We start from the raw sequence: 13,264 nt of genomic DNA, 5'->3' as shown, positions 1-13,264 counted from the left end.
GGTCTCCTGACCACCGGTGGGCAAACGTGTGCCAGTCGAAGGCAATTTTTTTTTTTAAGATCTTTATTTTTATTTATTTACTTGACAGAGATCACAAGTAGGCAGAGAGGCAGGCAGAGAGAGGGGGAAGTAGGCTCCCCGCTGAGCAGAGAGCCCGATGCGGGGCTCGATCCCAGGACCCTGGGACCATGACCTGAGCCGAAGGCAGAGGCTTGAGCCCACTGAGCCAATCAGGCGCCCCCAAAGGCAACTTTTGAGGGTGAAACCAACATTTCTCACTGAAAGTGGGGGACAGTGCAATATAGCAGAGAAGCACGGAAATATGTACGTGTACAAGTGCCCAGAGTGTGATTGGAAGGACTCAACCCCACCAGGCAGGTGTTGGCCCCTAGAGGGGAGGATGAGGGCCATGTAAGGGCACCAGGATTGGGGCAATGGGTCCAGGAGGGCTGCAATATTTTTTTTAAGATTTTATTTATTGAGAGAGAAACAGAGAGCAGGGAGGGACAGAGGGAGAGGGAGAAAGGATCTGAAGCAGACTCCACGCTGAGCACAGAGCCTGATGCGGGGCACGATCCCACGACTGTGAGATCACTGGCTGAGCCGAATCCAAGAGTCAGACACTCAACGGACTGAGCCAGCCAGGCACCCTGTTTTAGTTTTTAAGTAGTCAATGGGTTTATCTATGATTTTTTTTTTTAAGATTTTTATTTATTTATTTATTTGACAGAGATCACAAGTAGGCAGAGAGGCAGGCTGAGAGGGAGGAGGAAGCAGGCTCCCCGCTGAGCAAGGAGCCCAACATGGGGCTCAATCCCAGGACCCCGAGATCATGACCTGAGCCAAAGGCAGAGGCTTAACCCACTGAGCCACCCACACACCCCAATCTATGATTTTCTTAATGAAAATTTAACTTCATAGCCAAAGGCTTTGATCCGCCATCCCCAGCTGTCGCTCAGCGCAGAGGGTGGCTCGCCTCTGACTGTGGCGGGAGACCGTGGGGTGAGCACGGCCCACCCCTGGCAGGCACTGGGCAAGTGCCGGTTGTCCACGCACAGCTCCACCATCGCCTGTCCCAGGTTCTGAGGTGTCCACACCCCGTCACGGCTTCAGCTAGCCGGCCTCAGATACTCGAAGCTCCCGCAGCCAAGGGGGAGCGGTGCCTGAAGACTCAGAATGCTGACATCCGTTCAGGGTGGTTCTGCCTCTGGAGAGGTCAGGCCCGGGCCCGTGTCTTTGCCAAGTGAGTGAAACAGTGAGGTTTTTGGATTTCGGAACCACTGGGACTCTGGAATCATGACTACGGGATCGTGGACCTTCTAACCATCCTGAACTCGATTTGGAGACAGCCTCAGCACAATCCGTCGTCTGCCTCAGGGCGAGAGGCCCGTGCACCTGTGATGCTCAGCAGAGGAGAGAGGAGGCATCTGCCTGGCAGGGCCCCTCCTCCGCCCTCACTCGCTTCCTGGGTGGGGTTTAGGACCAGAGCAGCTGGAGTGCGGTTTGGCCCACATCCTTCTGGCAGAAGCCCTGGGGCTCACGGAACCACCTGGCTTGGAGCAATCCCAGCCTCAACATCTCTCTAGTCATGGGTTCAAATCCAGCTCTGCCACTCGAGAGCTGTGTCCTCTGGGCCAGGTACTTGTGCTTCCTTTGCCTCAGCTTCCCCACCTGCACAAGAGGGATAATAATACCACTGCCACATAACGAGCTTGAAAGAATTGAATCCTTCTAGCTTTCGAAATTCCTGCTCAGCTCCTGCGGGCTGAGGCGAGCCACTGGCCCCATGGCCACTTCCTCTTCCCAAAGCCACAGCCACAGGCCACTGCAAAACTACCTCCCAGAGAAGCCTCTGTGACCTTCGTGCCTGGTTACCTGTCCTGGTTGCAGAAGTCACCCCCAAGGTCACTTTCTTACCAGCTGCAGACCCGGCCACTGGCTGCCTACCATGCTCTTTTCTTTTTGTTGAAAATGATCAATTTCTCTAAGGTTCAGCTATAATCCTAGGTCCTGGGCTGTTGGTCGGCTTTTTAATTTGCATGGTGCTACGCCGTTACGTACTTGTCAGAAGAGAGATCGTTAAGCTTCCGTAATATGGCCACTCTGCACATTATCCGAATCAGAAAGCCATCGCTGGGTTTTCTCCGAGGCCGGTAGTCCAGCGAGTGCTTTATGGCTTTGTCGTAAAAGTAAGTAAGTGGAGGGCATCATAAAACTTCATCCTTCCCTACAGGCACCCTCTGGGCTCGGGCCATTCTGGAACCCCTGAGGGGGCAGCGCTAGAACCGTGTGTCCCAAGCTGCTGTCACCTGTGCACCCTCTGGGCTGCGTGCGTGAATTTCCTTAGCCACACCCCCCAGGTTAGGGATGTGGACTCTATGAGTCCGACTGCCTGCGTGCAGTTAAGCTCTGCTAATTAACAGCTGTGGCATCTAAACAATGTACTTGAACTTTCTGTGCCTGATTGTTCTCATCTGTAAAATGGGGTAATATCACGACCCGTCACAAGCTGGAAAGTATTCAGTACGTGGGAAACGTGCCCAAGAGGGCCTAGTGGTTGTAAATCCAGTTCTGGGAAAGGCAGTTCGCGATGCTCTTGGCCACTGGAAGAGGGGCTGGGTGGCTAATGGAAATCGGCCCTTATTCTTGTGTCCAAGTCTACTGGGAGAGCACCCTGTCGTCAGTGCAGTTCCTTCTGGTCGGGTGGCCGCAGCTCATTAGACTCCCTGGAGCTCGGGGGCCTCCAATGCCTGGGCCCTGCCTCTCTCCCTCTTCTCCTCTCTTAGCTCACACGCAGCATCACCATTCTGCCCGCGTGCAGCCCCCCAGACACATGCTGCCTCATGGCCCTGTGCCTCTTCTTGGGGTCCTATCCCCAAACACGCCCCACAGTGTGCACCTGCTCGTCTCCGGAGAAGCCCAGGCATACCGCCACCCTACAAAGTCTCCCCAGCACCCCTTCTTACAACGGCCCGCTCTAGTTCTTGGCCCCAGTGTGTCCCGTACTGCACAGACTTCTCTCTGGATCACTTGTAAATCACGTGTGGTTTCTTCCTTTAGTTGTCTGCCTATTTATGTATAGAGGTTCCCTCCGACGCTGGAGGACTCTTAGCTTGAGGCCAGCGATGTGGCCATGTGGGACGCCTCAACGCATATTGGATAAAAATAATTTGGGGACAGAATGTCTGAGCTCCAGAAGAGGCCGGCACCCACTTCTTAAATCTGAAGATCATGATGTGCCTTTGCAAATGGTGCTGTCCTTGAACCTCTTCTACAAGCTTTGCAGTTCTCAAAGATCCTCTAGGAAGAGACTTGCTCGTTGTCATTTCTCATAAGGGTTGTTTATTTTTCCTTATCGATTTTTAGTTATCCGAAGTCTGGTGTCTTGAGGCACGATCTGGGGGTGACAGAAATGAGTGATAGAGGGTGACAGGGCCATCATGAGTAGGGCAACGTCTCTGAGAGCCGCGAGCCCATGTGCCCCCACACCACACTGTACCCTGGTCTCCATCTGTGGCTCTGAAACGTGGGAGGAGGAGCGTCTTCTCCTGAAGGACCAGGGCTGTGTGGGTCCTGGAAGGATTTAACGCCTAGACTGATGGGATTTCGGTGGCCAAACATTGGCTTTTTCTGCAAAGTGCAGGGCTTTCCCTTGAAGACAAAATGACATCAACTAGACATCGCTTTGTTGTTCCCTGGAACTGCCACTCATCTCCCATTCGAGGGCTCAGAACTGTTCACAGAGCATGTCACGACAGTTGTCCCCACCTAGCACCACCCTGTCGGCAAAGCTTCAGGTAAACAGAGGAAGAGGACCTCAGCTTGCTGGGGGATGACGTTCCTTGCTTGTTTACTTGCTCTGTGCCAGCAGCGCTGGGCACCTGGGGATCCTGGCCCCCCAGGGGTGGAGGTGAGCTGTACTTCTCCTAGCTTCTGCCTCCCCAGCTCTGGGCTCTGTTCTTCGTGCATCACACTCCATTATGGTCTTGACTTTCAAATTCCGCTGCCTGCTATGGAGTTTGGTCCATAAACATTTGATGTAAATTATGGTAAATTACTTTTAAAAGGACCCAAACTTTCTCCTGCTGTAGACCATATTTTACACTTCAGAGACCACCTGCAAAACATCTTGTGCTATCAGAGGACTATACGAGCTGGTTTTCTGAGATGCCTTTTAAAAAGATTCTCCACAAGTGGCTAAGTGTATTGGACCACCTGTGACAGTGCCTGGCTGAGGAAGGCAACAGCTCTGTGCTGGTGTTGGCAATGGGGTACCCTGTCAAAAGGGCACCCCGAAGTCCAGGCGGCTCTCGGGTCCAGTACTGAGGCCACAGCCCTGCGGAGCCTCCCTGGGCCCAGTAGTCAAGGGCCTGCCACGGTGGGGGCTGTCCTACGGGGCATCTGGAAATTGGGGATGCTTCTGGGCTGGCCTGGGGCTCTCTATCCAGCCTCCCCAGTGTTGTTTATAGAAACACCTCCAATCCACCCCGGAGTGTCCTTCTATCGCCCAGCGGTGGGATGAGCACACAGCAGTACAGCTGCTCCAAACGGCCGCTGCCAGGAAGGCTCCGCCCAAATAGGACCTAAAATCTGCAGTCAGGGGAGCAGCGGAACCCAACACCGCTCAGTGCTCAGTAACTTGATCAAACCGCTTAGAGAAAGTACAACACAGAAAATGAGCTCGGTTTCATAGTTGTGTGTGGGATCCTGCATGAGCAGACGGAACATTTACAGTGGGGCTTCTGGAATACTTTAATTAGAGGCTCTCCAGATCCTGCAGGGCTGCCAGGGTTAGCTGTAGTGCTAACTTCTTAGCAACATCAGTCAGGACTCCTTGATACTGTGTAACTGACACTGCGATCCCTAGAGCCCAGGCTGGATGGAACAACTTGTGCTTCCCTCCCTGTTAGGGGTGCCCTCTCGCCTCTTGGAAAGTTCGGAGGGAACATGACCACACCTGTTCCTGCACGAGTTGTCCGGGGGTGCTCGGGCACGTGGCGGTTGAGGGGTTAACCAGAGACCTCGCCGGTCCACAAAGTCTAGAATGTTGATTAATATTGGCCAGAAAAATTGGGCTGACCCCCCGCTCCAACCGGGCACCGTGTTCTCTTTGATCGACTTGCAAATACTGTCATAAAAGTAAGCTGACAAAATGCACTGAGAGTAAAACGCTGGTGGCTTTTTTGTTTTTTGGGTTTTTTTTTTAAACTGGGACTCCTCACAAGGTCTCATCCTAACACAAACAAGGACTTTGTTGCTAATAAAACTTGAGACCTGCTGTGTTCGTGGTCTCATCTCAGAGAGACGGAGCCTGCAGTTAGCAGGAAGATGAAAATAATAAGTCCTGTGAAAGCCTTCAAACGTTTGAAAACTGAAGGTAACTGTCTGGTTGCTCACGTCAGGCATTTTTTTTTTTTAACTTAATCCTTCTATTAATATTTGGTCTTTGTGACAAAATAGAACAGAAGCAGCCCTTCAACAAACTGCTTAAACCCACTGAAGAGATTCATAGGGAGGGTCAAGTTTACACTGATTTCTTGACACGATGGGTAGGATTGTTGTTCCTATCTGCCACACTTTGAAAATCGTTGTTTTTGTACTGTCTCAAAAAAATTTAGACCCCTTCACCTGCCCGTAGTTTCGCTTCTCTGATTCAGCTCATGACAGCCCTGAGCAGTCACTGGCCTCCACTTCCCATGGGTGGAAACTGAATGCTACCATCTGCGAAGCTTCCCGGCCCAGGACAGTGGCTGTGTTGTGTTTTTTTTTTGTTGTTGTTGTTGTTGTTTTAAGATTTTATTTATTTATTTGACAGACAAAGATCACAAGTAGGCAGAGAGGAAGGCAGAGAGAGAGGAGGAAGCAGGCTCCCTGCTGAGCAGAGAGCCCGATGCAGGACTCGATCCCAGGACCCTGGGATCATGACCTGAGCTGAAAGCAGAGGCTTTAACCCACTGAGCCACCCAGGTTCCCTAGTGGCTGTGGTTTTTTGTTTTTTTGTTTTTTGTAATGATTTTATTTATTTGCTTCTCAGAGAGAGCACAAGAAGGGGGAGTAGCAGAAGAGGGAGAAGCAGGTTCCCCGCCAAGCAAGGAGCCCGATGCGGGGCTCTATCCCAGGGCCCAGGAATCATGACCTGAGCTGAAGGCAGACGCTTAACAGACTGAGCCACCCCGGCGCCCTGAGGCTGTGTGTTTTGATGCCCTACAAAACTGAAGACCTTCACCCATTTCCCTTTGTGTCTTTGAAGGGTCTTCCCCGAGTCCTTGCGGTGGCTGATGGCTACCCAGCAGTTTGAGGCCGCCAAGAAGCTCATCCTGCACTTCACGCAGAAGAACTGCATGAACCCCGAGAGTGACATCAAAGGTGTGATGCCCGGTGAGTCGCGCTCATTTCGCCTCACAACCCCACCCCAATCGGGAGAGGTGCCCCCTGTCCCAGACGAAGAGTCCCCACAGTCTTTCCAAGCAGCTGCCTTCGCCATTGTAGTCTCCATCCCAGTTGGTCTGCAGCTGGACTGGGAATGTGACAGGAATTAAACTCTGTCTGCCTTCTAGGTGTTGGATTCAAGTCTAAAGCGCTGCGGTGCCCCGCCTAGCCTGTCCAGACCCAGATGTGAGGCACGAGCCTAATGCATACCCCGTCATCTGGGAATATTTGGGAAGGGTCCAGTCTGAGTCTGGTCCACAGCCATGCCTGCCGGCCAGGTTTATACACCCGCAGAGCCCCGGCATGGGGTGGTACTGGTCCACACTGCCTCTGTCTTCCCAGGGTGGACCTTCGGGGATGCCACTGCCTGTTTCTGTCATGACCTCTTTTGGGGGCATCTAAAGAAGTAGGAAAGTGAAGTCTTTCTGTAGAGTAGTTCAGATCCGTTTTATTATTTGTTTATTTATTTATATATTTTTTTAGATTTTTATTTACATTCAAGTTACTTAACATACTACGTATTACTCGTTTCGGGGGTCGGAGCCATCAAACATGTGTGTATCAAGAGCGTCACCAGAAGCTAGATCGGAGCTTTCAGGCTGGGAATCTGTCAGTATCACCAGGAAGTTGTTAAAAATCCATGTTCCTGGTGCCCTCCCTTGTACTCAGATTCTGCTCCAGCAGGTTTGGAGTAAGTTCTGAGAAACTGCACCGTTAATAAGCACTGGAAGAGGTTCTGCTGGACACGCCCTTCGAAGGTTCCAGGAAAGCCAACCCCAGGCTCTGACCCACAGCAACAGCCTGACAGTACTGTTGTTATAAATGTCCCAGGAAAGTACTCTGTGGGCCCTGCCCAAGAGAGACTATGTGCATCCCCCACCCCCCACCATAATCTGGAATTCTGTCCAGCAGATATTTACTAAGTGCCCACGGTGTCCCAGGCACTGTTCTAGAGCAGAAGGAAACCAGCAAAGCCTTGTTTCTTCCGTGCACCTTACGGGCAAGCGGGGGAAGGCACCCAGGGAACAATGGAATGTACGGTCCATCGGGAGAGATGCATGCTGTCAGAAAAATCCACAGAGCGGAGAGATAGAGGGTGGTGGTGAGGGCTCACAGACGCTTGGGGGAGCCGGGCTCCAAGGACAGAGGTGAGCAGAGACCTAACCGAGGTAGGAGAATAAACGCGTCACAGCTCGATTCACAATGGGGAAGGAACACAGCAGGGAAATCACACTAGACAGGAAGGGCTTCTGGAACCGTCTATCCCATGGTTCCTAGACAGGCTTTTCAGCAGACTGCTGATTCAGACCTAGGGTTCACAGTCAATAGAAGTCCCCAGATGCTGCTGCTTGACCAAGATGGTGTCCGCGTCTTGGCCTGGACCCCGACTTGGGAGATGGGGACGGCAAGGCTGGGCTGCCCCCACCTGTGGGGCTGGCATGGTCTGCCTGGCACTCCGGCATAGGCTGAAGGCCTCAGGAAGCCTGGAGCCCTTGCTTTACTGGAGTAAAGAAGCCCATGAGCCAGGTCTGCTTTTCATGAAGAGTAATGAGTGCTGGTGCTGTGCAAAGGGGTACTTAGGGTTCCTTTTTATCCAGTGACAGTGAGAATAGGATGATATTCACATGGTGCTTATATGTCAGTCACTTTCCCAGATGATTTGCAAATACTAACTTAATATTTAATACTAAGTGCTTTATATGTATTCACTTAGAATACTTCACAACAGCCTTACGAGAGAGGTACTGTAATTATGCTGAATTGTGGATGAGGAGACTGAGGCACAGAGAGGTGAATTATCTAGGTGAAGGTCACACAGCTAGTAAGTAGTTGAGCTGGGACTTGAACTCTGGAAGTCCAGCAGAAACAGCTCCACTCTGCTGCTCTGCGAGAGGAGGGGGAGCTCACAGACAGAGACACCACTGTCACTGGAGAGAAGAACAAGCATTGAATTAATTTCCCCTTTGGGGGCCATTGTTTGCTCATTTCAGAAAGTCCACACCATCTTCCCAAACTTCTCCCAGCCCCGTTCATTAGCTGGTTAATGCTCTTAAGTCCTACAGTATAATCTGTTTCTGGCGTTTCCCTAATGGAATCACCGCATTCCATTTCTTTCTGGTTAAAATACTGTCTGGGAAAAGCTTGTTTTCTCAATTCTAATTATACTGCTTCATTTTCCTCCTATTTTTGGAAAGTGGTAGGAAATCTTTTTTTCCTTTCTTTGCTTCTGAGTTTTGTGGCAGTCCCTGCAGAAGGCTGACACGTGGGACATTGCCTGCCTCGGGAGGGTGGTCATGGCCCTCACTGCTGGGGACACACGGTTCCCATCTGTCTCAGACCTCTGCTCACTCCCCTCTGTCAAACACGTTGATGCCAGTGCTGGGGGAAGGCAGGTGTCCGTTTCATCGGAATTGGCCACTTCCAACTTTCAGCGGCGACTTTCTTCTGCTTGGAATCTTCTATCCCAAAACCTCATCTCATCCACCTACCAATCCCTGTCCCTTACCTGGTCTACCTGCCTTGTCTCCCTCTTGCTGCCCCTCCCCTCACACCGCCTGCTCAGAAATCCCTCAGCAGGGCTAGATCCCCATGACCTTCAGTGAAGCTGCTCCGATACCCTGTCTCACCTCTACTTGCCTCTTGAAGACTCTGCAGCCTGCATTAGGCTCTCAGAATGCACGTAAGGCCTCCCCTCTGCAGGGCCGTCCCCACCCCAGGTCTTCCTGGGAGACACACTGCACCCGCATTTGCTTCTTGCCAGAGCCTTGGTGAGGTCAATCATCACATCACCCACGTTTGACAAATGGGGCAGCGGGACCCAGACAGGCTAAGTGTTGGGGAGCACTGCCGCCTGCTGCCGATGTCCCTCCATGTGGAAGGAACAAGCCCCGTTCAGGGAGCGGGTGTCCTCTGTCCTCGGGCATCAGGCCCTCCTGGGCAGCGCCCCCAGAGAAGTTCGGCAGGCCCAACATTGGTAGAATGGGAGATGGCGAGTCCCCCCATCAGGCTCCTGCGGGGCTTCACTCAGCCCTTTTCCATGATTGAGCTTGGATTCTGCCCTCTCCTGCCCCGCTTCGTCTGGTCGGTCTGGTCAGAAACTGAGGTGAGAAGCAGATCTGTGCATCCAGCCACCACCGTGTCCCCAGGGTTAGGTCACTTGCCCAGAGCCCCAGCACTAGCAAGTGAGGACACGGAGGCTGGCCCGGGCCGGCTGACTCGGGCGCCCTGCTGCTAACCCCGCTAGCTGCCAACTCCTCCTCCTCCGGGCTTCAGGCCAGCAGCGGCCACGTGCCATGACAGGCAAGTACAGAGGTCAGCACTGCCGGGTCACTTGTCAAAATGTGGGGTAGATTTTAAAGAGGGAGCTATCTGAGGTGACTTTGATAAGATCCCTGGAGGCATTCTCTGCCGCTTGCTCTGGAACCACTGATCCTAATGGCCAGGTGCCGGCATCTCTAAAGCCCTACCTGGGGGGGGAGGGGCAGCATGGAAGAGTCAGCAGGTGCTTTCTGGGCTTCTGAGCTCCGGCTCCGCCTGGGCTCCTGGCCTCAGAGCTGCTGCCTTGGAGCCTGTAGGGCCTAATTTTTGTAATGGTTCCGGTAGCCAAGGGGGCTGCCGCTCCTCCTCGTCCTGCTCTTCCTCCTCCTGCTCCTCCTGCTCCTCCTCCTCCAGCTCCTCCTCCAGCTCCTCCTCCAGCTCCTCCTGCTCCTTTTCCTCCTCCTGCTGCTCCTCTGCCTGCTTCTCTTCCTCCTCCTCCGCTTCCTCCTCCTCCTGCTGCTCCTCCTGCTACTGCTGCTCCTCTGCCTGCTCCTGCTCCTCATCCTGCTCCTCCTCCTCCTCCAGCTCCTCCTCCAGCTCCTCCTGCTCCTCTTCCTCCTCCTCCTGCCCCTCCTCCGGCTCCTCCTGCTCCTGCTGCTCCTCCTGCTACTGCTGCTCCTCATCCTGCTCCTCCTCCTCCTCCAGCTCCTCCTGCTCCTCTTCCTCCTCCTCCTGCCCCTCCTCCGGCTCCTCCTGCTCCTGCTCCTGCTGCTCCTCCTGCTCCTGCTGCTCCTCCTGCTCCTGCTGCTCCTCCTGCTACTGCTGCTCCTCTGCCTGCTCCTCCTCCTGCTGCTGCTTCTGCTGCTGCTCCTCGTGCTACTGCTGCTCCTCCTCCTGCTCCTCCTCCCCCTCCTGCTGCTGCTGCTGCTGCTCCAGCTACTCCCGCTTCTGCTGCTGCTCCTCCTGCTACTGCTGCTCCTCCTCCTGCTCCTCCTCTTTCTCCTGCTGCTCCACCTCCTCCTGCTACAGTTGCTTCTCTTCCTCGTGCTCCTGCTCCTGCTTCTCCCCCTCTTCTCTTTTTCCGTTTCCATAACTGGTGTTTCTCCAGCGTCCGCAGGAACGTGTTAGCCGTGCACACAAGTATAAGAGCAGAGCCAGTTGCTCTCACACCCCCACCCCAAACAAATGCAGATATCGTCTCTGTGTTTTCCCTGCATCCCTGAGGCTTGAGTGACCTGCCACTGCCTTCTCCTTGCTCTGTGCTGTCCCGGAGAAGCATGGTTTGGCGCCTCACCTGGATCTCTTCAGTCTGTTGAGGTCATGACTGCTGTGTGTCTGCAGGGACACGTCTCCTTCTGCAGCTGGTGGGGTGGGGGGGACGCCAGAACCGCCTGGGTCAGCCAAAGCACCGGCCAGGAAGGGCGCCTGCTCACCAGGTCTGTGCGGGGCTGCACCCACTTCCTTTGTTTGGTCCTTGTAACGATGCTCCAAGACAGGGCGCTGCCCCACTTACCAGCTGAGGAACAGAGGCCCAGAGCAGCTTGCCCAAGGAAGCTCAACACAAACAATGAACACTGGGATCCTGCCAGGTGTTTCAGACCCCTTGCTGCATCGCAGGTGAGGCTGTGACCTGACAGGTCCAGCTGAAATGTGCCGGTGTGGGGGACAGGGCGCGACAGGGGGGCAGAGAGCTTGGGAGGAGAGTGAGGGAGAGGAAATGCTTCTAACAGTCCCATCCTTGGTGCTTCAGAGTCTGACCAACTCGCATCCCCTCTGTACTCCTGTGCAGCCGCGTCCAAGGACTCAAGGACATCCCAGCTTTCGGTCTGATGACCAGAGAGATGGAAAAAGTCCTCTGATGGTTCTTACGACTCAGAGCTGGGGGATTTTGTCCCAGAGACACAGACTTCGTGCGGAGGAAGTTTTATGTTGTTGTTAATAGGCCGGTGATGTGTGTAACAGAAACAACATATCAATAGCCCCAGACAGGTTAATTTCATTCTGTTTAGAATAATGCAGTTACCTCTGTAGATTGTGGTCAGTTCTGTAGACCTTGGGCTCTCCGGTTTAATGTTATTTAAAAAAACAACAGCAACAACAAAACCCACCACTCAGGTCAGTCACAGTTGCTGTGGCTTCTTTAAACATCTGTTTCAGACAATGATGTATTAGCCATTAGGTGTGGGCCACGTTACAAAAAAAAAAAAAAAAGGAAAAGAAAAGAAAACTTAACTTATATGAACATTCTAACAGCCATTTTCTTCTTGGGTGATTTCAATGGTGAACAAGTGTGGCTACTGTAGTTGATTCCTAGTGAGTTTGATTTTTTTTTTTTAAGATTTTATTTATTTGAGAGAGAGAGAGCGTGAGCCGGGGTTGGGGGGGAGAGGGAGAAGCAGAGAGGGAGAGGGAGAAGCAGACTCACCACCGAGCAGGAAGCCCACCATGGGGTTCGATCCCAGCACCCCGGGATCATGACCTGAGCCGAAGGCAGATGGTTAACCAACTGAGCCAGCCAGGTGTGCCCCTCCTGCCCCCTACCCCCTGCTGATAAGTTTTATAACAGTGAAGATACTCAGACCATTGGATCAAACTTTATCTGTTAACCATACTATTTCCATGTTCTTTAAAAGTTTTGTAGTATTTTAACCAAGGGGAAAGGATGTTTGTAAATCAAATTAGCCTGTGTTTGCAGAGGGGAAAATAAAGGTTCAGAAGACCTCGGGAGCTGGGGGGAATCCATGGATAGACAGCTGAAGTGCGATCTATTCTGACTTGTACACAGACCTTAATTTTGCATCTAAATAGGGGAAGGAAGAAAGTTCTGGAAATCAGGAGGCATGGCATCCCTCAGACATCAAAAGACTTTTCCTTCTCCCTTCAATGCCCCAGCTGGTGACACTGACCCCCCCTCCAAAAAAAAAAAAAAAAAAAGAAAAGTTGTTTAAATAAGTAACTACTAAGTCCTCATGGTTAAGCTACATATTTTCCTTCCAAACTAATAAGGTTTGTGTCCCTTTGGCCATGGGATGGCAGGAAGGAGGTACAAGAGGAGAGTTGAAGTGGGGACGTCCAGGGGTGGGAATGGCCCTAAGGAATACCAGAGAGCACTTCAGTAGCCCGGTCCCCTTTGCACACACTGCTTTGGGGTCTCTCCTGAGGCAGTTCTCTTTCTTCCAAGCTCAGAAGCCTTCCTCAGTAGACTGGGCCTTCCCACCCACACTGCTGCTTTTTGGTTGGTTGGTTTGGTTTTCTTAGTCAACTTATTTTGGAATATTTTTAGGTTTACAGAAAAGTCACAAACCTGGTACAGAATTTCTGAATCCCCTGCACTCCGTGGCCCCTATTGTTAACGTATTACCACAGGGCCTTTGTCTCACTTGAGAAACTGCCACTGGTACAGCACGGCTAACCGACCCCAGCCTTTCCCTGGATGTCACCAGTCTCTCCATTAATGACTTCCTGTCCCAGGATCCCATCCAGGATCACACTTCGTGGTGACGCCTCCCCAGCCTCCTCTGGTCTGTGCCTTATTTCTCGTGGCCCTGACAGTCTTGAGGGGCACCGGCCACCCACC

The 13,264-nt window shown here is 52.6% G+C and overlaps 1 protein-coding gene across 2 annotated transcripts in view; it reads left to right on the top strand.

The window, feature by feature from the left end:
* SLC22A23 (solute carrier family 22 member 23) overlaps positions 1-13,264 on the top strand; it is a 168,665-nt gene that overhangs the window by 137,246 nt on the left and 18,155 nt on the right. For both annotated transcript variants that reach the window (XM_080806994.1, XM_080806993.1), the window contains exon 5: positions 6,251-6,378. In XM_080806994.1, the coding sequence (XP_080663120.1) occupies positions 6,251-6,378 (128 nt within the window). The remainder of the gene's footprint in view (positions 1-6,250; positions 6,379-13,264) is intronic.

The sequence above is a fragment of the Martes martes genome, assembly GCF_963455335.1.
Source record: "Martes martes genome assembly, chromosome: 6".
Classification (NCBI taxonomy): domain Eukaryota; kingdom Metazoa; phylum Chordata; class Mammalia; order Carnivora; family Mustelidae; genus Martes; species Martes martes.
This window is presented reverse-complemented; position numbering and strand designations above follow the sequence as displayed.